At 41.9% G+C, this 25310-nt stretch overlaps 1 protein-coding gene across 1 annotated transcript; it reads right to left on the bottom strand.

Annotated features, from left to right (window-relative positions):
* Positions 1-5145: 5145 nt before the first annotated feature.
* Positions 5146-23891, bottom strand: LOC139577699 (uncharacterized). Its single transcript, XM_071404873.1, has 7 exons — positions 22549-23891; positions 22011-22141; positions 18617-18808; positions 8742-8903; positions 8251-8362; positions 7897-8024; positions 5146-6840 (listed from the first exon to the last, which is right to left on the bottom strand). Exons 1-7 carry the CDS (start codon positions 22808-22810, stop codon positions 5773-5775), a joined length of 2055 nt encoding a protein of 684 aa, XP_071260974.1. The 5' UTR covers positions 22811-23891; the 3' UTR covers positions 5146-5772.
* Positions 23892-25310: the final 1419 nt, after the last annotated feature.

The following is a 25310-nucleotide window of genomic DNA, read 5'->3' as shown; positions in this document are numbered from 1 at the left end:
TGACTGCAGGAATGTCCACCAGAGCTGTTGCCAGAGAATTTAATGCTAATTTCTCTACCATAAACTGCCTCCAACGTTGTTTTAGAGAATTTTGCATCACGTCCAACCAGCCTTACAAACGCAGACCATGCCAGCCCAGGACCTCAACATCCGGCTTCTTCGCCTGTGGGATAGTCTGAGGAATATTTATGTCTGTAATAAAGCCCTTTTGCGGGGGAAAACTAATTCTGATTGGCTGGGCCCGGCTCCACCCATGGCTGCCTCCCTGCCCAGTCATGTGAAAACCATAGATTAGGGCCTAATGAATTTATTTAAATTGACTGATTTCCTTATATGAACTGTAACTCAGTAAAATCTTTGAAATTGTTGCATATTGCAGTTATATTTTTGTCCAGTATATTAACTAATGGGTCCAGCCCGAAGCCCGTGCTAGCAAAGTTGCGACATTGTATAAAATATTTGGGGCCCTTAGAGTCTCTTGAGCCAATGAGCTTGAGACATACACAGCTGTAGGCTATTAGAGCAAGGGATAAGAAGTAATCAGGTAGGCCTATTTTATCACGTTTCCACTGGATCAGAGAATGACATTTTAACCTTTCACGCTGAGTTGTTATCTAAAGGGAGAGAGCTGGATTTTTTTTTTTCAAATACATTGAAGAACTATTGTCTTTTTCAGGGGATGTAAAAACAGACTTTGTTTGCTTGCTGTTTGAGGTGAAGGAAACATTGCTTTGAGAAGCTCCATAGCTCATTAGTGGTGGTGCTTTAAGCCAATCAGAAATACTATCAGATCCATAAATATGGCCCATTCATATGTCTACATTTGCCGCAGCCCATAGGCCTAGTTTTATGCTTAATCAGGTGCACGTCCTTACTCAACATTGACAGGAGCGCTCCAAACAGAAGACAATGACTAAATTGACAAAACCTGTGAATGGAATGAAATAAACTAAACTTGTTTCTCACAAGTATAGCATAGGTTGTGCGCTCTGCAAACAACGTGTCCGATAATGAGAACGTAAAAGACTGGAATAATAATATAGGCTATTGAATGTATTAACATAAATTACCGTAACCAAACAAACATTGTAGATTAGAAATTATAGCAATTAACGGTAAATGTACTACTGCAATGGGGAATTGAAATACACAAACAATGTATACAATTTAGTTATGAAACAATGACTGTGCACAAATTTGCAGGAGAGAGCGCATTGTGCATTTTAGCCACACTCCCCTTCTTCTTGGACTGTGCCATCCCCCGGGCCTCCGCAATGGATTAGTCAACTGAGATGGGTGCGAATAAAACAGGTGTCTTGTGTGCCTATAAAAAAATATATATATTTGCAACTGCTCTACAGAAATAATCTTGGTTGACCAACAGCCTATCGACCAAACAATTGACCAGTGGACTAATTGGGGTCAGCCCATTTTATATCCAGAAAAAAAATTCAGAATCTGTCAAAGGGAATTTGGGCTGTCTGAGAAACACAATAGTGTCATCGACATAGTGACACTTTATGCTGCAAACCTTTTTAATATTGATGAGTGAAATAAGTGGGTCCAATCTGATCACTTGAGAAAGGGGCTCTAAAGACAGGGCAAAGAGCATTGGTGATAATGGACATCATTGTTTTGAGGAACGTTGTAAACGTCAAGGCTTGGATGAAATGTTTCCTGTCTGGTTACAACTGCTTTGGGTGCAGAATACAATGTTTTTAACATGGAGGTAAATCCTTTACCAAAACCAAAGGACTCCAAAACAAACCACAGATAGTTCCATTATATCATATCAAAGGCTTTTTCTGCATCCAAACTAAAAAATGCAGCAGGGACTGGGTCATTGTCTGACTCATATATATGATATGGAATATAGATGTCTAATATTGTCAGAAGCTGAACAACCCTTTATAAACCCAGTTTGATCACCGTTAATTAGATTTCCTACAAGCAGTTCCAATCTATGGCAAGTACCTTTTGCAAACAGCTTGAGCTCAGGTGTGATAAAGCTTAAGGGCCTATACATTTTACAGTCTAGGGGAGATTTGCCCTTTGTTAGCAAAACTGTAATCAGTGATGTGTTTTGGTCTCTATGGAATTCACCATGTTTTAATGCATGACTGATGGAACCAAGAATTAGTGTCCCGACAATATCCCATATTTCAAGAAACGTCTCAGAAGGAAAACCATCAAGCCCTGGTGATTTGCCTCTTCTTATAGATGTTAATGCGCTCCCGAGTTCTTTAAGACCAAATGGGGAATCATGGAATTCAGATGGAGTTTGGGATGGTCCAATGTTAAGAAATGTGTCATCTTACTATGATCAGGGTCATCCTCTTACATATATAATTGGGAATAAAATTCCCTAAACTAATCATTATTTTCTACTGGTTCATGTGACATCTTTGCAGATGGTGTTTGAATTGTATTGATACAAGAAAAGGCTTCATTTTGCTTAAGCCTTGCAGCCAAAAGTCTACTATCATGTTCCCCTTCAGAATAATATGTTACTCTTGTGTGATGCATTATAAATTAGATCGTAGTAAGGTGTTATACTCATGTTTTAGCACTGTTAAAATCTTCCCTTTTTGCTCTGTAAACATTTGTTTCTGCTCATTTTCAACCAGAGTAATGTTTTTCAAAGTCTACAATTTGTTTATTGCAAGTTTAATTAAGATGTGAGGCAAATGAGATAGTTTCTTCTCAAAAAATGTTTTGTCACCTCCCCAAAGACACTGAGGGATGTTGCTGTATCTATTAAATCCATCATCATAAAATAAATATGATGTGGGTAAATGAGTCAGCTATAGAAAGTCAAGTCATCAGACAAACCTGACTAAACTATTTTGATGTGTACAGTAGATGTTTGTTAGTGTGTGGGTATGTGTAGGTATATTTATTTATATTTAAGTGTACACTGAGTGTACAAAACATTGCCCTAAGAACAGCCTCAATTCGCCTGGGCATGGACTTTACAAGGTGTCGAAACATTCCACAGGGATGCTGGCCCATGTTGACTCCAATACTTCCCACAGTTGTGTCAAGTTGGCTGGATGTCCTTTGGGTGGTGGACCATTCTTGATACACACGGGAAACTGTTGAGCGTGAAAAACCCAGCAGCATTGCAGTTTGTGACACAACCATCATGGTTGACAACTCCAAGGTGTCCACCTCCCAAAGTGCAAAGAACCTTGTGGACAACACCCTGACATTCTCTGCAAACATCAAAGCAGTGACTCGCTCCTGCAGGTTCATGCTCTACAACATCCGTAGAGTACGACCCTTCCTCACACAGGAAGCAGCGCAGGTCCTAATCCAGGCTTTTGTCATCTCCAGTCTAGACGACTGCAACTCTTTGTTGGCTGGGCTCCCTGCTTGTGCCATCAAACCCCTGCAACTTATCCAGAACACTGCAGCCCACCTGTGTTCAACCTTCCAAAGTTCTCCCATGTCACCCCGCTCCTCTACTGGCTTCCGGTTGAAGCTGGCATCCACTACAAGACCATGGTGCTTGCAGAGCAGCAAGGTGAACTGCCCCTTCCTACCTTCAGGCTATGCGAAAACCCTACACCCGAACCTGAGCCACCTCAGGTCTCTTGGCCGTCCCACCCCTACGGGGGATCAGCTCCCACTCAGCCAAGTCAAAGCTCTTCTCTGTCCTGGCACCCCAATGGTGGAACAAGTGTCCCCTTGAAGCTTGGACAGCAGTCCCTGCCCATCTTACAAAAACGCCTAAAACCCTTTCTCTTCAAAGAGTACCTTAAATTAATCCCACAGTGCCCCCCCCCCCACCCCCCACCACCAAAACGTTTAAATGTCTCTTCCTACTAGCACAGATTTAGCTGATACAGCGCCTTCAGAAAGCATTCATACCCCTTGAACTATTCCACATTTAGTTGTGTTACAACCTGAATTCCAAATGGATTAAATACATTTGTTTTCTCACCCATATACACACATTACCCCATAATGGCAAAGTGAAAACGTTTTTTAGAAGTGTTTGCAAATGTATTAATGAAATACAGAAATATCTAATTTACATAAGTATTCACACCCTTGAGTCAAGCAGGGATTACAGCTGTGAGTCTGAGTACATCTCTAAGAGCTTTGCACACCTGGATTGTGCAACATTTGACCATTATTCTTTTCAAAATTCTTCAAGCTCTGTCAAATTGGTTGTTGATCATTCCTAGACAACCATTTTCAGGTCTTGCCATAGATTTTCAAGTAGATTTAAGTCAAAACTGTAACTCGGCCACTCAGGAACATTCACTGTCGTCTTGGTAATCAACTTCAGTGTCGATTTGGCCTTATATTTTGGGTTATTGTCCTGCTGAAAGGTGAATTAATCCCCCAGTGTCTGGTGGAAAGCATACTGAACCAGGTTTTCCTCTAGGGGTTTGCCTGTGCTTAGCTCCATTCAGTTTGTTTTTCTATCCTGAAAAACTCCCCAGTCCTTAACGATTACAAGCATACCCATAACATGATGGAGCAACCATTATGCTTGAAAATATGGAGAGTGGTACTCAGTAATGTGTTTTATTGGATTTACCCCAAACATAACATGTGAATTGCTTTGCCACATTTTTTGCAGTATTACTTTAGTGCTTTGTTGCAAACAGGATGCATGTTTTGGAATATTTTTATTCTGTACAGGCTTCCTTCTTTTCACTCTGTTAATTAGGTTAGTATTGTGGAGTAACTACAATGCTGTTGATCCATCCTCAATTTTCTCCTATCACAGCTATTACACTCTGTAACTGTTTTAAAGTTACCATTGGTTTTATGGTGAAATCCCTGAGCGGTTTCCTTCCTCTCCAGCAACTGAGTTAGGAAGGACGCCTGTATCTTTGTAGTGACTGGGCGTATTGATAAACCATCCAAAATGTAATTAATAACTTCACCATGCTCAAAACGGATATTCAATGTCTGCTTTTTAAAAAATCCATCCACCAATAGGTGCCCTTCATTGCGAGGCATTGGAAAATCTCCCTGGTCTTTGTGGTTGATTCTGTGATTGAAATTACCTGCTCAACTGAGGGGCCTTACATGTAATTGTATGTGAGGGGCACAGAGATGAGGTAGTCATTGAAAAATCATGCTAATCCCTATTATTGAACACAGAATGAGTCCATAAAACGTATGTGATTTGTTAAGCACAGTTTTACTCCTGAACTTATTTAGGCTTGCCATAATAAATGGGTTGAATACTTATTGACTTAAGACAATTTCGAAAAACACATTTCCACTTTGACATTGAATCAATTAAAAATTTAGGCTGTAACAGAACAAAATGTGGAAGAAGTCAAGGGGTGCTAATACTTTCTGAAGGCACTAAGTACTTTGAGGGAAAATGTACTTGCTATGACTGTGTTGTGGTTGTTTTACCCAGCTTTCTTACGATGAATGCATTGTACTGTCTCGAGAAAAAAATCTGCATGAACTTGATAAAATAGGCATTTGTGAACATAATATAGCCTACACAGTACAAACACAATATGTAACAGACTTTTTAGGCTTATATATCACACAATGTCTGGATGCAGGAATATTCAACACTGAAATCTGCTACTCTAGTTATTTCAAATGCGTCTGTGGATCTTTTCTGCTGACAATGAAAATTCATCTTTGTCTTTAATGCAGGGTTTGATATAAACGTCAGAAGCTATCGAGTGGAATGGTTTTTCTGCTGGTGTATCCTGAGGTAGCTCCTTTCTGAGGACCTCTTCCTGGCAAACAGCCTTTCTCCCGTGTGGACCTTCAGGTGCATCTTCAGCTGGTTCTGGTGGGAGAACCTCTTCTCACACTGGGGGCAGCTGTAGGGTTCTCCCCTGTGTGGACCCTCTGGTGCCTTTTCAGGTTGGACGAGTGGGAGAAGCGCATATGACACTGGGTACAGCTGAAAGGTTTCTTACCACTGTGGACACTCCTGTGTCTGATAAGGTTACTCCGGAAGGAGAAGCTCTTATAGCACAGCTTACACTTGAAGGGCCTCTCCTTGGTGTGAACGGTCTGGTGCTCCTTCACATAAGTCGCCTCAGCGAAGCACTTCCCACATGTGGGGCAGGCGTACGGCTTGTCGGCGTCCGACCTAATGCTCGGCCTCCCACGTTGTGACCCAGTGACACCAGAGGAGGTAGAAGCAGGAGCCACCACCCCCAGGGGGTTAGTATTTGAGCTTCCTCCTTGACCTCTAGCCATTGTTTGGGTGTTGTTGGGATTGTGTGCTGTGTTATACGTTAAGTACCTCTTGTGGTGAACACCCATCCTGACCCTGTCTGTATTGGTGGGATAACCATGAGGTAACTGAGGAAGGCTAGACCCAGGTCCAGGCCTTCTATGAACCCATTCACCAGGCAGTAGATGAGATCCTGAAGGAGAAAGACTTCCTGTTAGACTCCCACTTGGGGGGTCTCCCACCGCTCTCTGTGAAGGCTGAAGCCCAGGGTGACCTGCTCTGTTCATCATGGATACTGTAGTGTTTGTATCATAGGAACAGGAGGGTCTATCTCTATCAGCCCCAGGCCCTGCTTCATCGCTGCACTGAGACTGTGAAGAGAAAGGTCTGGGCTGCAGACTGGATCCCTGACTGGAGCCTCCGTCTCTCTGATGACCACGATGATTGTGGTTGTTCAGTCCCCTTGTCCACTGGTTGTGTTCTGTGTGGTGGTGGAGTCTCTGTCCCTCGTGGTTCGGTCCTGGTTGTGACTCGGGACGGAAGAGTGATGGCTCCTGATCCAGAGTTCTGATCCGGGGCCAGGATTTGTGACCAGCCGATTCAGAGGTCCAGTGTCTCCCGCCAGTAACACCGGATATCAGCAGGTCCTCATGGATTGCAGACTGTAAATACAAATTTTACAGAAAAGCATAAAGATTTATATAAGAAACTCTTTGCTGTACCCACAGAAACTTGACATGATACTATAAAATGTTAACCACAGTCAAACCCATCTTAAAAAAAAAAGAAAATTGTTTCCTTCTTTTACCCCGTTTCCGTGGTATCCAATTGGTAGTTACAGTCTTGTCTCATCGCTGCAACTCCCGTACGGAGAGGCGAAGGTCGAGAGCCGTGCGTCCTCCAAAACACAACCCACTGCGCCACTTAGGAGGCCTAAGCCCATCTCTAACACTGTGATTCAAGTACCTAACAATATGGAGCCATCTGAGTTTATTGTAAAATATTTACAGATGTGTTGATTCAAGAATGAAGTATAATGTTTTGGTTCGACTGAGCTAAGGGAAACTCAGTCCCTGTTATTATTTAAAAAATTGTCAGTCAGCACAGAGTCAAGTTAGTATTTAATTTCAACTAAATGGTCATACACTCACATAACGTGAAGTAAAGTACTTTTATTGGTGGTGGATGTTCCAGCCTACCTACAGAGGAGGAGGAGCTGTGAACTGCAGAGACAGATGTGCCTGATAAAGCTCTGGGCCTGTCTGGCTGATGTGTCTCCCTCCCTGGCTGTACCATCAACGCCGACTGCAATCAAGCTACTCCTTTACTGAACTGCATCGTCATCTAGCTGTGACCCTCTCCCATGAACTGCCAGCTCCCTGAATTTGTTTTAGTTTTTAAAAGAGACTTTGAGATTCTGTATGAAAAACGCTATATAAAATAAAGAAATACATGTATTATTATTATTATTAGTAGTAGTATTATTATTATTACTACTATCACCATACAATAATCATTTTCTGCTGGTGTATCCTGAGGTAGCTCCTCTCTGTGTTGTTGCAACACAGAGAGGAGCTCCCCGTTCCCACGTACCAAATCTACGCCTCGCCCTGGTCTCAGCCAGTCTGTTGTCATGGATATGTTGTTTTGTGTTTCTGGTTGTAGTTAACAGTGTTGTTCCCCAGCCCAGAGTTGAGGATGCTATCCTATCCACTGACCTCCACTATGTCACCTCTGGTCCAGCCCTGCTCAGTGATGTCGTCCCCTGGGCCAATAGCTGCACCGGTCTGGGTCTGGGAATCTAATATGGTCGCCCAGTCTCCCCTGTTAGCCTCCAACCAACCATCTGCACGAAGAGGTTAGAAAATAGACTTTACAAACATGACAGAGAACTCTACATATGGAGTTTTTTTGAGTCAATTATCTGGTCAAGTTCATACATTATGTGTGTTTTGTATGTAAACACAAGTTGTATTGATTTCATTTTATGAATGGAAAGAAATAGCCAAGTGCATCACTGTTCCCATTGAAGATCTTTTACTGTATGTAGGTTATATGTATTTCTCCCTTACCTTGCTCCCCCATCTTTAGTCCACTCAGCAGGTCAATGCTCTCTGGTCCGTCTTCTATTGTCTCCTCTTTGACCAGCAGCAGATCAGGCTTCCCATCCTCCATGTCTACTGACTGTAAGAGATACAGAGTGAGAGGATGTTGAATCAAGAAATCTGATTTGAACACCCTGCTATGGAGCATCTTCTGATTGGACAATGCAAGCAAATGTTATACTATGCAAACGTGTTAGTTGATTTGATTACTTGACACTCTTTAATGGTTTGATAATTCAAAGGCATGGTCCCACACTTAAGACAAAATCAATCAAGACCTGGGCCCATATCTACAAAGAGTCTCAGAGTAGAAGTGCTGATCTAGGATCTTTCCATGAAATCTTATTCATTATGAGTTAAAAGGCAAAACTGACCCTAGATCAGCACTCCTACTCAGAGGCTTTGTGGATACGGCCCCGACCTAATACCATTCAGACAGTAGTTTACAGTGGGCTCACCTCAGTGAGACTGTGTGTGGTCCTGTGCTGCTCAGCTGGGTCCTCTGTGGGTTCAGGAGGAGGTGTAGTCTGGTTGTCCTCCATGACCATCGTCCCCTTAGGGTTCCCCAGACCCTCCTCACACCTCTCCTCCTTCCCCAGCAGCACCTCTGGACCCTCCTCCTGGAAGAGAGAGGTGGTACAAATTACACAGACAGTGGTATGCGGGTTTGTTCACCCGCACCTGCAAGCAATTGCTATTAACCCATCCGCATCCGCCTGACCATATGTGATAAAGCGAAAATCAGAGGCCCCGTACCCGACCATAACCGTAAATATAGAACATGCACTGTAGGTTAGTCAGAGACGGCAAAAATCATTTTGAGAGAGGGTGTCTTGTTTTTCTTTGCCTGATTCTGCTTATAATTTCCAACATTTTGGTATGCTATTTGTTAGTCAACTTGTCAATAGTAATACTGAACAAAAATATAAATGCAAAATGCAGCAATTTCAAAGATTTTACTGAGTTACAGTTCATATAAGGAAATCAGTCAATTTAAATAAATAAATTAGGACCTAATCTATGGATTTCACTTGACGGCAGGGGCACAGCCAAGGATGGGCCTTGGAAGGCATAGGAGCCAGGCCCAGCTAATCAGAATGAGTTTCTCCCCCGTGGTCTGCAGTTCTGAGGCCGGTTGGACTTACTGCCAAATTCTCTAAAACAACGGAGGCGGCTTACGGTAGAGAAATTTACATTCAATTCTCTGGCAACAGCTCCGGTGGACATTCCTGCAAACAGCATGCCAATTGCACGCTCACTAAATAAATAATATTAGATCAATAATATTTTTGTGCTTATGGAACATTTCTGGGAGTTATTTCAGCTCATGAAACATGGGACCAACACTTTATTTGTTGCATTTATATTTTTCTTCAGTGTAGATGGAAGAGAAGCTGCTTGTGTCATTACATGTTGCCGTAGAAGACAAAATAAACCATTGCTCACCAGAATGTCATAAATCGATTGAAGCATTCATTCTATCTAGTTGACATCGGTGAAGTTCTCTGTCATCTCTGTTTCTTTCACAGAGCAAAGACTTTTAGGGACCGGGGAGAAAATGCAATTTAAAAAAAACGGGAATGAATTTCTCAGCAAAATTTCCAAATGACATTAGTTTGACCGGTTGTAAGGAAATTGAAAGCTGTGACAATGAGGTTTCTGATAAGATTTCAGTTTGACATGGATGCATATTTTATGTGGTGTGAAATACTATCAGCTTTTATGATGCTGAAAAAGATTGCACCTCTACACAGTATCGAACTGCGCATTCGCATTCCCTCAAGATGCTAAAATAAATACTTATTCAACCCTGTTCTTAAGTCAAATTATGATTTATTTTTTTACCTACATTTGCTGTGTCATTTTATTGCAAGAAATGCTTATAGTGCCTTCGGAAAGTATTCAGACCCCTTGACTTGTTCCACATTTTGTTACATTACAGCTGGATCAAATAAATAAAAATCCTCAGCAATCTACACACAATAACCCATAATGACAAAGCGAAAACAGTTATTTACACATTTTCGCAAATGTATTAAAAATTAAAAACAGATACCTTATTTACATACAGTACCAGTCAAAGGTTTGGACACACCTACTCATTCAAGGGTTTTCTTTATTTTGACTATTTTCTACATTTTAGAAAGGGCCATCGCCCTAACGAAATCAGCCCTAATGAAATCAGCATCGAATTTCAACGTGAAGATGACGGTCAACACGCCGAAAGGATGAATTTCGACTATACCAGCCAGAATATAGCATGAGCTTAAAAGTATGGCAACTTGGTATGAACTTTGAACTCTTATTCACTCCAAAAGTGATACCTCCTAGCCATTGAGTTAGCAGCAGTCGCTGTAAACGTAGGCTAGGAAAGGACGGACGGCGTATCCATTCTACCACGCCCCAGTTCACCACTAGACAGTCTTCAGAGGACCAGAGATCCATGCTGGACAACCCGGCCTCCCATCTACGACCAACCGATCGAAGAGCAGCTCAGAGTAAATATTTATTGCATTTTCCTTTTCCAAATGCGGTTATTTAGAATGCATAAGATTCTGTATTTACGATAGAGTAGCTGCCAACGGCCCGATATAGACATAGCTTCTCCCTTTGTTCCTCAGTCTTCCCGCTCTTTCATTCAAACCCAACCCCTTTTCCTTTGTGTAATCAGCCGTCATGTCGGCTCCGTCCACCAGGGACGTTTTCTTTATGACATAATTTGTAATCAATGTATGATCCATTCTGTGTATATGTAATTCTGTGTGATTATTTAGGTATTTAGTAAATAAATAATTAAACCAAATTTTGTATTGCTGATTCAACTTGTTAGACAGGGTTCGTGAAGATAACCAATAATTTACAACTTTCAGATGAGACTGAATAAGGTGAGGATTAAATATTGACTGCTACTGATGTAAAAGATTACAGCTCTATAAACATTATTTCGTGGTGCCCCGACTTTCTAGTTAATTATTTACCTGATTAGCTTAATCAGGTAATATTAATTACAGAGAAATGATTTTATAGAATAGCATGTCATATCACTTAATCCGGCATAGCCAAAGACACGACAACTATGAGACTCGAAATTGAGCTGAGGTGCATCCTGTTTCCATTGATCAACCTTGTGATGTTTCTATAACTTGATTGGAGTCCATCTGTGGTAAATTCAATTGTCTGTATAAGGTCCCACAGTTGTTAGTGTATAACAGCAAAAACCAAGCCATGAGGTCGAAGAAATTGTCCGTAGATGCTCCGAGACAGGATTGTGTCAAGGCACAGATCTTGGGAAGGGTACCAAAACATTTCTGCAGCATTGAAGGTCCCCAAGAACTCAGTGGCCATCATTCTTAAATGGAAGAAGTTTGGAGCTAAACTAAGCAATCTGGCCAAACTAAGCAATCGGGGTAGAATGGTCTTGGTCAGGGAGGTGACCAAGAACCCGATGGTCACTCTGACTGAGCTCTAGAGTTCCTCTGTGGAGATGGGAGAACCTTCCAGAAGGACAACCATCTCTGCAGCACTCCACCAATCAGGCCTTTATGGTAGAGTGGCCAGACGGAAGCCACTCCTCAGTAAAAGACGCGACGGCTCGCATGGAGTTTGCCAAAAGGCACCTAAAGGACTCTGACCATAGGAAACAAGATTCTCTGGTCTGATGAAACTAAGATTGAACTCTTTGGCCTGGCACCATCCCTACGGTGAAGCATGGTGGTGGCAGCATCATGCGGTGGGGATGTTTTTCAGGGGCAGGGACTGGGAGACTAGTCAGTATTGAAGCAAAGATGAACGGAGCAAAGTAGAGAGAGATCTTTGATGAAAACCTGCTCCAGAGCACTCAGGATCTCAGACTGGGGCAAAGGTTCACCTTGCAACAGGACAACGACCCTAAGGACACAGCCAAGACAATGCAGGAGTGGCTTCGGGACAAGTCTCTGAGTGGCCCAGCCAGAGCCCAGACTTGAACCTGATCGAACATCTCGGGAGAGACCTGAAGATAGCTGTGCAGCGATGCTCCCCATTCAACCTGACAGAGCTTGAGAGGATCTGCAGAGAATGGGAGAAACTCCCCAAATACAGGTGTGCCAAGCTTGAAGCGTCATACCCAAGAAGACTCAATGCTGTAATCGCTGCCAAAGGTGCTTCTACAAAGTACTGAGTAAAGAGTCTGAATACTTATGTAGATGTGATACAGTGAGGGAAAAAAGTATTTGATCCCCTGCTGATTTTGTACGTTTGCCCACTGACAAAGAAATGATCAGTCTATAATTTTAATGGTAGGTTTATTTGAACAGTGAGAGACAGAATATCAACAAAAAAATCCAGAAAAATGCATGTCAAAAATGTTATGAATTGATTTGCATTTTAATGAGGGAAATAAGTATTTGACCCCTCTGCAAAACATGACTTAGTACTTGGTGGCAAAACCCTTGTTGGCAATCACAGAGGTCAGACGTTTCTTGTAGTTGGCCACCAGGTTTGCACACATCTCAGGAGGGATTTTGTCCCACTCCTCTTTGCAGATCTTCTTCAAGTCATTAAGGTTTCGAGGCTGACGTTTGGCAACTCGAACCTTCAGCTCCCTCCACAGATTTTCTATGGGATTAAGGTCTGGAGACTGGCTAGGCCACTCCAGGACCTTAATGTGCTTCTTCTTGAGCCACTCCTTTGTTGCCTTGGCTGTGTGTTTTGGGTCATTGTCATGCTGGAATACCCATCCACGACCCATTTTCAATACCCTGGCTGAGGGAAGGAGGTTTTCACCCAAGATTTGACGGTACATGGCCCCGTCCATCGTCCCTTTGATGCGGTGAAGTTGTCCTGTCCCTTTAGCAGAAAAACACCCCCAAAGCATAATGTTTCCACCTCCATGTTTGACGGTGGGGATGGTTTCTTGGGGTCATAGGCAGCATTCCTCCTCCTCCAAACACGGCAAGTTGGGTTGATGCCAAAGAACTCCATTTTGGTCTCATCTGACCACAACACGTTCACCCAGTTGTCCTCTGAATCATTCAGATGTTCATTGGCAAACTTCAGACGGGCATGTATATGTGCTTTCTTGAGCAGGGGGACCTTGCGGGCGCTGCAGGATTTCAGTCCTTCACGGCATAGTGTGTTACCAATTGTTTTCTTGATGACTATGGTCCCAGCTGCCTTGAGATCATTGACAAGATCCTCCTGTGTAGTTCTGGGCTGATTCCTCACCGTTCTCATGATCATTGCAACTCCACGAGGTGAGATCTTGCATGGAGCCCCAGGCTGAGGGAGATTGACAGTTCTTTTGTGTTTCTTCCATTTGCGAATAATCACAGAAACTGTTGTCACCTTCTCACCAAGCTGCTTGGCGATGGTCTTGTAGCCCATTCCAGCCTTGTGTAGGTCTACAATCTTGTCCCTGACATCCTTGGAGAGCTCTTTGGTCTTGGCCATGGTGGAGAGTTTGGAATCTGATTGATTGATTGCTTCTGTGGACAGGTATCTTTTATACAGGTAAGAAACTGAGATTAGGAGCACTCCCTTTAAGAGTGTGCTCCTAATCTCCGTTCGTTACCTGTATGAAAGACACCTGGGAGCCAGAAATCTTTTTGATTGAGAAGGGGTCAAATACTTATTTCCCTCATTAAAATGCAAATCAATTTATAACATTTTTGACATGCATTTTTCTGGATATTTTTGTTGTTATTCTGTCTCTCACTGTTCAAATAAACCTACCATTAAAATTATAGACTGATAATTTCTTTGTCAGTGGGCAAACGTACAAAATCAGCAGGGGATCAAATACTTTTTCCCTCACTGTATGTTTTTTATTTGTAATAATTTGCAAACATTTCTAAAAACCTGTCTCTTTTGTCATTATGGGGTATTGTGTGTAGATTGAGGGAAAAAATGATTGAATCAATTTTAGAATAAGGCTGTAACGTAACAAAACGTGGAAAATGTCAAGGGGTCTGAATACTTTCCGAAGTCACTGTAATTCTGCAGGAGTTAATATTAAGGCTATATGAGAGTTTACAGTCATTGTCCAGATTTCAGTTTCCATTGAACCCATCTGAACAGTAGGCTATAGTTCCCTTGACCTGCCATAAGCCTATTTGAAGTCCCAGTCTTGTGACTGTCAAATTTGTGTAGCACCTCACAATCATCACGCATAACATAGCCAGCACTGCTATCATCCTCTTTTACCACTAAACCAAATCTTTCCCAAACATTACTTTTCAACAATCCATTTCGCAGCTTTTAGCCTCCATGGATCAACGTTAAAAGATGGACTATGCATAAATCGCTCCGCCATTTCCTGGTTGCTAAAATTCTAATAGTTTGCCTAATTTCAGTTTATGTGACAAAACAAGCAAGTATAGTGTAGAGAATCATTGCACCATCTAAACCGCTGAGAAATACATTTTCCATAATCAAAAATGTTGTATTTACAGCTTTTTGAAGCTGGTGTAAAAAAATGAAAGTAAAAGACGCAAAAGTGAAACTTAAAAACGGGAAGTATAGAAATAGCACACAGATCGATAACACACATTTCTATGTGAATTTGGTTGGGTCGCGTTGCAGCTTTAACTTTTTCTGCCCCTTGGTGTATAGGCTGTTTGGTGTACATACAATTAAAGCTTAGGCTTACACACTAAAACCAGATTGGTTTTTCTTTCATTATTTTAGGCTAAATGTACCCTATAGATATAAACTACACAAAAATAATACATTTATGGATTTTTTTAAGGTGTCGTTTTCTCTTTACTCAACCCACCCGCCACGAACCACACAATATTTCATGACCCTAAACCCACCCTGCAGATATAACCGTGGGGGGACTGCTCATTGAGTCAAACCGCGCACGTACACACAGATAAAACACACTTTCAACATGGTGTTTTTTTTTGCCCACTACATTTGAGTCCTATACTGTAGTTACAGAATGACTAAATTGTTGTTAAACCCATCATGGTAGACATAAATATGACATTGTGGGTAAAAATAAGTCCGCTATGATAAGTCAAAAGTCATCAGTCAAACCTGACTAAACTATTTGGACATGTACAGTAGGTGTTTGTTAGTGTGTGGGTATGTGTAGAATTATTTAGTAAGTGTATATTGGTTATAAAGCGCTGCTGGGTATATGCTGAATAGGGTGAGATCAGATGTGATGCATATTAAAGAGTCTCAATGAAAGTCTTAAAATGAAAAGTCCCATTTTGTGTTTATTAAAACATAAACTAGTTTTAAATACACCATATGAAATCCACACATACAGTTGAAGTCAGATGTTTACATACACTTAGGTTGGAGTCATTAAAACAAATTTTTCAACCACTCCACAAATTTCTTGTTAACAAACTATAGTTTTGGCAAGTCGGTTAGGACACCTACTTTGTGCATGACACAAGTAATTTTTCCAACAATTGTTTACAGACAGATTATTTCACTTATAATTCACTGTATCACAATTCCAGTGGGTCAGAAGTTAACATACACTAACTTGACTGTGCCTTTAAACAGCTTGGAAAATTCCAAAAAATTATGTCATGGCTTTAGAAGCTTCTGATAGGCTATTTGACATCATTTCAGTCAATTGGAGGTGTACCTGTGGATATATTTCAAGGCCTACCTTCAAACTCAGTGCCTCTTTGCTTGACATCATGGGAAAATCAAAAGAAATCAGCTAAGACCTCCGAAAAATTGTAGACTTCCACAAGTCTGGTTCATCCTTGGGAGCAATTTCCAAACGCCTGAAGGTACCACGTTCATCTGTACAAACAATAGTACGCAAGTATAAACACCATGGGACCACGCAGCCGTCATACCGCTCAGGAAGGAGACACGTTCTGTCTCCTAGAGATGAACGTACTTTGGTGCGAAAAGTGCAAATCAATCCCAGAACAACAGCAAAGGACCATGTGAAGATGCTGGAGGAAACAGGTACAAAAGTATCTATATCCACAGTAAAACAAGTCCTATATCGACATAACCTGAAAGGCCACTCAGCAAGGAAGAAGCCACTGCTCCAAAACCGCCATAAAAAAAGCCAGACTACGGTTTGCAACTGCACATGGGGACAAAGATTGTACTTTTTGGAGAAATGTCCTCTGGTCTGATGAAACAAAAATAGAACTGTTTGGCCATAATGACCATCGTTATGTTTGGAGGAAAAAGGGGGAGGCTTGCAAGCCGAAGAACGTCATCCAACCGTGAAGCAGGGGGGTGGCAGCATCATGTTGTGGGGGTGTTTTGCTGCAGGAGGGACTGGTGCACTTCACAAAATAGATGGCATCATGAGGATGGAAAATTATGTGGATATATTGAAGCAACATCTCAAGACATCAGTCAGGAAGTTAAAGCTTGGTCGCTAATGGGTCTTCCATATGGACAATGACCCCAAGCATTCTATTAAAGTTGTGGCAAAATGGCTTAAGGACAACAAAGTCAAGGTATTGGAGTGGCCATCACAAAGCTCTGACCTCAATCCTATAGAAAATTTGTGGGCAGAACTACAAACCTGACTCAGTTACACCAACTCTGTCAGGAGGAATGGGCCAAAATTCACCCAACTTATTGTGAGAAGCTTGTGGAAGGCTACCCGAAACGTTTGACCCAAGTTAAACAATTTAAAGGCAATGCTACCAAATACTAATTGAGTGTATGTAAACTTCTGACCCACTGGAATGTGATGAAAGAAATAAAAGCTGAAATCATTCTCTCTCCTATTATTCTGACATTTTACATTCTTAAAATAAAGTGATGATCCTAACTGACCTAAGACAGGGAATTTTTAGTAGGTTTAAATGTCAGGAATTGTGAAAAACTGAGTTTAATGTATATGGCTAAGGTGTATGTAAACTTCCGACTTCAACTGTACATGTCATGTCTCAACTAAAAATCTGCATGAACTTGATCAACTGCATTAATATACTCATTAAAAGTGTCTTGGGGAAAGAAATTAAGTAGTTAAATGGAAGTAATGAAATAGGCATTTGTGAACATCATATAGTCTACACAGTACAAACACAATATGTCACAGACTCTTTAGGCTTATATATATATCACACAATGTCTGGATGAAATATTCTACTCAGATATATTCAACACTGAAACCTGTTACTGTCGTTAATCCAAATGCATCTGTGGATCTTTTCTGCTGACAACATTGAAAATTAATCTTTGTCTTTAATGCAGGGTTTGATCTAAACGTCAGAAGCAATGGAGTCGAATGGTTACTTTCTATGTTATAAAGTGGAATGTTTTTTCTGTTGGTGCATCCTGAGGTTGCTCCTCTCTGAGAACCTCTTCCCGTAGTGCGTACAGGCAAATGGGCTCTCTCCCATGTGGACCTATAGGTGCATCTTCAGCTGGTGCTGGTGGGAGAACTTCTCACACTGGGGGCAGCTGTATGATTCTCCCCTGTGTGGACCCTCTGGTGTCTCTTCAGGTTGAATGAGTGGGAGAAACTGGCCCGGCACACGTGGCAGACGAAGGGTTTCTCCCCCGTGTGGACCCTCTGGTGCCTCTTCAGTGTGCCAGCCTCTGCAAAGCGCATGTGACACTGGGCACAGCTGAAGGGTTTCACCCCTGTGTGGACCCTCTGGTGGATCTCCACCTTCTGGGGGCAGCTGAAGCCTTTGTTACAGAACATGCAGAGGAACTGTTTCTTTTTACTACCGCCTGATGTTGCTCCCCTTTCCTGAACCTGGGCTCTAGCCCTTTCATTTGAGTTCAATACCTGATCGAAAAGGTCGCGGCTCTGTGAATCGGAAGGCCCCATTGACGTGAACACTGGGTCGGGATCCCTGAGCGTGTGTATAGGGGAGTGGGTCGCGACATTTGGATTTGTCTCTAAACTTTCCCTATAATCTAAGAAATCTCTGCCCTGTGAATATCCGTCTCCTAGGTGACTATCTGCATTCCATGTGGGAGGAGTATCACCCTCTACTTTCACAGTCACCTCATCTACCACTATAACCTCCCCTTTCTTATCTAGGCACCCTTCAGAGTATACACTACTACTGTACCGGTTCCAGTCCCCTCTAGACTGATCAGTCTGTGTCTCTAAACCCAAGGGCATGTTGACAGGTTCCATCTCTGTAGTGTAAGAACAAGACGGATCATTGCCAGCTTCTAACGCGTCACCTGAGTCCAGATGGGAATGAACTGTCCTCAAGTCACCGTAAAGTAAATACTCTGAGGCGGGAGCAGGAGGACAGCCCAGTCTCCCCAGCCCCAGCCTCTCTGTGTCTGATCTGTGGTCAGATCCTGTGTGTAAGAGCCTTTTTGTGACAGTTAAAGTCTCTGTGTCCGTCTCTGTCTTGAGGACGCCATTCGGCTTTCCACTGACCTCCGCGATGCTGTGTCGGGTCCTGGGCTGGGGCGTGGCGGCGGTGGATAGGTTCTCCATGGATTCAGGGGGCACCACTCCAGCCGCTGCTCCAGTCTGGATGTTTCTGCTTTGTTGTGGATCGTCTCCTTTAGTCCTCTCCTGCTTGACCAGAGATGATCCTCCAGGACCTGCAGCTTCTCCATCTGCAGACTGACAAGAAGAGAGGAGTTTCTTAAGGGTACATGAGTAGAATTGGATAACAATGTCGTAGCAGTGTTTCCTCTGGCAAAATTAGTAGCAGTGGGGGGAAAAAGTTGAATTCTAATCCAAAATGAATGAAAATAAAATTATGCTGACACCATCTAAAATATAATTTATACCTTCATAAATGGGCCCCAATAACATATTTGTACAATTATTTTTTTGAATTATTTTAGGGCTGACCCCATTTAGTCGACTGATCAATCGTCTGGTCTATAGGCTTGTTGGTCGACCGAGATTTCTTTAGTCGAGCAGTCTAAATGTTTCGTTTTTTTCATGGTGCACAAGACACCTGTCTGATTCGCGCCTGTTTCATCCATTGCGGAGGCCACGGGGATGGCACAGTCCATCACTCTAAGACATGTGATACTGAAGTTGTATATGGCTATACTTTGTAAAAATAAATAGTGCAACACTAATAAATCAAATAATATTTTACAAGAAATGCACTTTCTCCCGTGTTGGATACGGTCGCTGTCCACATAATCTTCAGTGCGCCGTAGAATTGGCGCCTTTCCCTATTGGCGCCTTTCCCTATGTTGTTATGTGCATAGTAGCAAAGTTGACCAGCATATTGGGATTGAGAACCATGCGGCGGAGGCAGCAGCAGCAGAGATGAGGAAACAGCCCTTGCCTTAGCCTAATTGTCTAAGAAAGTTGAGGAGAGAGGAAACCCCAACATGTTGGATAAAGCAATTTCACAGATTCGGCTGTTTTTAATCTTTGCTATGCTGTAATAAAGGCTTTTAAAAAGTTTTTTGTTACAACAGACTGACATTTCTTATTTATTTAGTGTTGTTTACACTGTTCCAAACAGCCAGAAAAATAATATTGTAATCTAACAACACCTGTTTGTCACACATAATATGCACGCAGCTCTCGCTCCTATACCCTACACTTTCTTGAACTTCTTATTGTTATTATTACAATTATTATTATGGTCATCATTATAATACGTAATGTCATTATCATTAGTCGTCTTTGTATAGTAGCCTTGTATAACCACCATCGAGCTACAGGCCTAAGAGTGCGTCCTGTTTAGTCATAATACCATAACTTACTTAGCCCTATATTTCAATATATAGGCTACCGTATCAATCAATCAATGAGTCCCTTGTTCATGCCATCAAACAGCATACGAGATATTCATGCTTTGAAATGCAATCAAGCATTTTAGTTTTAAATTAAATAACAAAGGCAGCTTTGAATAATTAGCCTAAACAAGAAATAAACTGCAATTCACAAATGCATGCAACTGTTTTTAGTCTGCTGTAATAAAGGCTTTATAAATCATTAGTGTTGTTATTTAGTGTTGTTTACACTGTTCAAATGGTCAGAAAAAATTATGATATTGTAATCTAACAGCAACTGTTTGGCACACATAACTCACGCAACGCTTGCTCCTAGACCCTACTTGTTATTGATCTCCAGTAGCTTCCACAACTAAGTCAAATGTCTTCCACATATCTGACTTCCCCTTTACCTCCTGAGCAAACAGTAAACATTCACCCATATTTTTCACGTCCTCCACATCCATTTTGCTGTCACGTGTTACTGTGTTCGTAGTTTGTTATAACCAATTTATTGACATCATTATGATAGGCTATAGGTCAGGTCCTATTGGTTGCATGTGATGCTTACATGTTTCACGTAAAGAGAGCAAGGGTTGAGGGAATAGGGAATGTTTTTCCTAAACAAATTAGGGATTTCATTAAAATAACTTTTCAGTCAGAAACAAGTAAGAAACTAAATGGCTGAAATGAGGTTGCAGCATCAGCACCGACAGCACAATAAACACATGCTGTGCCTCTGGTGCCTTTTCACTGCAGTAGGGAGGAAAGCGAGACAACGTGAGCCAGTCACTCCATGTCTTCTTTTTTTTTGTTGCATAGTTTGATCATCAGGCTCTTTCTTGAGTAATTTGTGTGTCTTAAGTATTTAATCAAACAGTGTGCTTAAAGCATTAGATAAGCTTTATTCAAAAATATATGGAAAAATAAGTTTAAACATTTCAACCAATCTATTGGTTGAAATAACAGGACGACTCTCGGTTGACCAAGATTTTTATTTTAACGTATTGGACCATAAATATAGCCTATGCATGGTCCATATTATCAAATGTGCTATTAGCAATAAGCATTATCACCTGTAGCCCAACTGATGCAGCATAGTGGCTATAAATAAATAGGCTGAAGCATGGGGTTGCCATCTGCATTTACCCTATTGGGCTAATCATTAGCTAGCTAGTTAGCATCCTATTGCTGAATTTTATGTCCCAAAATACATGAATAACACAGCAAATAGGCCTACCTCTTATGATAACTTGGAGTAACCCCCCCCCCCGAAACCATTTCATGTCACTATCCCCCCCAATACTTTACCTGGATGCCACTACTCTTGCTCAACATTTTTTTTGATCTGTCTCATCAAAAAAAAGCAACTCCCCCAAAATATTTTGAGGAAGAAGTTGTGTTTAACCCCAAGTTACCCTACAATTGGCCTTTGTTACATTTAGCCCCACTCTCCCCTATACACTCACAGGGAATTGGAGCAGGAATGTGCTTAACAATGCTACTGCTAAAAACCATGGGTTTAAAATGCTGCAGTTCGCTAAGGAGTTGAACAATAAATAAAGTTGGAATGGAAAATTGGGATCTCTATTTTTAACAAAGGCCATTACAACTGCTGCTTTCCCAGTAATTGCAAGAATTGTTATGCATTGACTGCCTATCAGAAATCATGTTTTTTGCCCTTTGGCACTCATAACTTGAATGCGCCTTGAGGGGAATATCTCTCTCGCATAGAACACACAACAACAAGCCGACTAGGTAAAGAGAAACTATTCTACTATGGGGTTGTCATGCATTAGTCATTTTGTTTGCAGAGGCAAAGTAAATGTGTACTGTTCTAGAATCTTTAAAGTGCGCCTCGGCAGACATATTCTTTTCATGTTCCATATTTCTTTGCCGTTGCGCAGCGCCACAGATAAATGACTGCAGCGAAAACACTGTGTCAGAGAAGTCTCACAAGCTCCCCTATGGCAGATACATGTAAGCAAGTGAATAGCTGAGGGGAGCCTTTCTGAAATAAAATGGGCCACATTGGATTTACAAAGTAACTGTAATTTTTTATGCAACACTATTACACTAACCTCTATCACAATAACATGCTGGGTTGAGGTTCCACTCCCCTCATCAACAGTGATTGGTTGGTCATCTCTCCATGTGTTGTGTCCTGCTGGCTTCACAAAACTCCTGTGGCCTCCAGTGAGATGTCCTTCACCTGAGAGAGTGATTGGGGGAAAGACGTGGTTAGGTTAGCTACTGTCAATGCTCAACGGTATATTGTACACAATTGATCATGTCTAGAACTGGCAAGGATGTAAGGTAACACTTCTAACTCCTTGATATACTATTTATTGATTGATGTAATATGTTCCATGCATTACATTGTTTTCATTGGGTAAATAATACGAAGTACAGTAAACAAAAATCTGGTTATAATATGATAGTGTCTTTGCGCAAGACAGCCAAGTATTCTGGGGAGTTATTGCATACTATCAAAAAAACTGACCAAGACCCAATTCTGGTTAACCATCTACAGTACGTGTTTAACACATCTAAGGTCACACATGCGCAGAGGGGATTGGGGCGACAGGCAGCGCAACCTCGGCCTTCTGCAAAATGTACCTCTTGCCATTCCTCTGTATCGGTCGAGGATCTTGACACTTCTAGGACGAATGGTCCTATCTGCGCGCTCCCGTGACACCTTCAGTTCCAGCAGCTGTAGTTTCCTCCGCAATGTCTTGTTTTCTTTCTGGCTTTGAGTTATTTCCAAACGAAACACTGCATAGTCGTCATCTACGAGTTTACAGATCTCTGCCACAGCGGCATTCGCTAGCACCTCCATGACGGAGGCTATTTGAGTGTGAAAACCCATACAGTTAGCCATTGTTAGCAGCTAGCTAGCCTTACCTAGAACATTTAGCAACCAAGTCCTGTCTCCAACGCGAAATAAACACTACCTGAGATAAGTATGTATTTCTGTGCAGTTAGGCATATTTTGAGTTCCAAGGTGTTAATAAACGTCTAAATAACAATACTAAAAACGCTATCGTGATAATTGTTTTGGGTAACTGTTCACTTCCGCTTACACTGAAGAGAAAGAATCTTATTGGTTGGCATCACAGCTCAAAGGCTGTGGTTAACTGAAAAGGTTATGCGCCTTGTTCTTTGAAATACGGTACTGATTATTACGTTACATATCAAATCTATTCGTGATCACTATCTTTCAAGCTTAGAGAATACTTGTTTAGAACGAACAGTGTGTTAGCAAGAATAGAGTTGAAAATAATTATTCCTTTATTCCATCTACTCAGTAAGGTAAATATTCAAGTGCTTGTTCTAGTCTAGGCTTACTGTCGCTGTAAAAAACAGGTATTTACACAAGCCTGTTTCAAATGACAAGTTAACAAAGTGTTAATTAATGAGGGGTATGTGGTTAATTACTCTCTTACCCCAAGACACTTCACATGATAACTATAATATTTCTGCTAAATAATAGTTCCCAGACATCCCCTGCATACCTTCTGAAATCAAATCGGTCACATAGATATAATTGCGAGTGCAGCGAAATGCTTGTGCTTATAGTTCCGACAGTGCAGCAATATCTAACACGTAGTCTTAACAATTCCACAACAACGACCTAATACACACAAATCTCAGGAAGGAATGGAATAAGAGTATATACATATAAATATATGGATGAGCAATGAAAGAGCATGTGGCGTAAGAATCAGAATTAGTTAGGTAACATAGATAATTAAGATGTATTATCTGCATAATATGCTAATATGATAGTTATTAGAATGCAGCCCTTCGGACTCTGGTGTTGGCAGTTACACTTCCTCCCTCAGCTGGGGCTGTCACCTGGGGCCAATAGAGGGGAGAAGTCAGGCTTGTCTTTCACATGTCCCTGGTGCTATGCAAAATATCAGAAAGAGAAGAGGACAGGAGGGAACATTGTCTTTATATGTGAATGTGTCTTTACCTATTTTTAAACTATGTGAAGGAATGGCGTGATTAATGGGGAACCAACTACTTGTCTCCACAATGTCTGTGCGCCAGTCACTCTCTCCTTTGGCCTTGGGGGAAATAAGGTTTGAGACAAGATGTGTGGGGTAGTGTCTGGAACCATTGTATGTCATCTCTGATGTTGCACCTATCCTGGGATAGTGTATGACCTAGAGGCTCACTCCCCTCAGTGAGCTTGTCCAGGCGTGTGGTAAAGAAGGGGTTATACTTGAGATGGGTGTATCTGGAGTTGACAATTGATTTATGCCACAGAATGAGTTGGTGTTTTTGTGCTATGAAGTACCAGGAACGAGATCGGAGCCTCGTCTTAGGGGCCAAACTGAACAATAAGAACAGTCTTCATAGCAAATGCTATCTGGCTGCGGGATACTGCTTTCTCATTTATCAAGTCTCACCTTGTGACCCGTTCCACACATCTGTTGTTTGTCATGTCGACTAGGGAGTGGATCTTTGCAATAAAAGATTTTAGTAGCCTTTGTGTCGTGGCTCTCAACAAATCATCTGAGGGTGGTTTGTCGACCAGCCGTCGCTATTGCAGAGCTCTCACTAATAAAGATTCAGTTTAAGTATAACTCTGACTTGTGTGATAAGTTTGTCTCTCCTCATTTGATAATACAGAAATTAACCACCACAAGCGGCATAGGCAAGATGCAATAGATGGTATAAAATACAGTATATACATATGAGATGAGTAATGCAAGATATGTAAACATTATTAAAGTGACTAGTGATTAATTTATTAAAGTGGCCAATGATTTAGAATCTGTATGTAGGCAGTACCCTCTCTGTGTCAGTGATGGCTGTTTAACAGTCTGATAGCCTTGAGATAGAAGCTGTTTTTCAGTCTCTCGGTCTCAGCTTTAATGCACCTGTACTGACCTCGTCTTCTGGATGGTAGCGGGGTGAACAGGCAGTGGCTTGGGTAGTTGTTGTCCTTGATCTTTTTGGCCTTCCTGTAACATCGGGTGCTGTGGGTGTCCTGGAGGGCAGGTAGTTTGCCCCCAGTGATGCGTTGTGCAGACCGCACCACCCTCTGGAGGGCCTTGCGGTTGTGGGCGGTGCAGTTGCCGTACCAGGTGGTGATACAGCCAGACAGGATGCTCTCAATTGTGCATCTGTAAAAGCTTGTGAGGGTTTTAGGTGACAAGCCAAATTTCTTCAGCCCCATGAGGTTGAAGAGGCGCTATTGCACCTTCCTCACCACACTGTCTGTATGGGTGTACAATTTCAGTTTGTCTGTGATGTGTACGCCGAGGAACTTTCCACCTTCTCCACTGCTGTCCTGTCGTGTGGATAGGGGGGCGCTCCCTCTGAATCCCAGGGTGATCTGCTCTGCTCATCATGGATACTGTGGAGTT

Source organism: Salvelinus alpinus, chromosome 6 (assembly GCF_045679555.1).
Source record: "Salvelinus alpinus chromosome 6, SLU_Salpinus.1, whole genome shotgun sequence".
Lineage (NCBI taxonomy): Eukaryota > Metazoa > Chordata > Actinopteri > Salmoniformes > Salmonidae > Salvelinus > Salvelinus alpinus.
The sequence above is the reverse complement of the archived record's forward strand: the minus strand, read 5'-3'. Positions and strand labels throughout refer to the sequence as shown.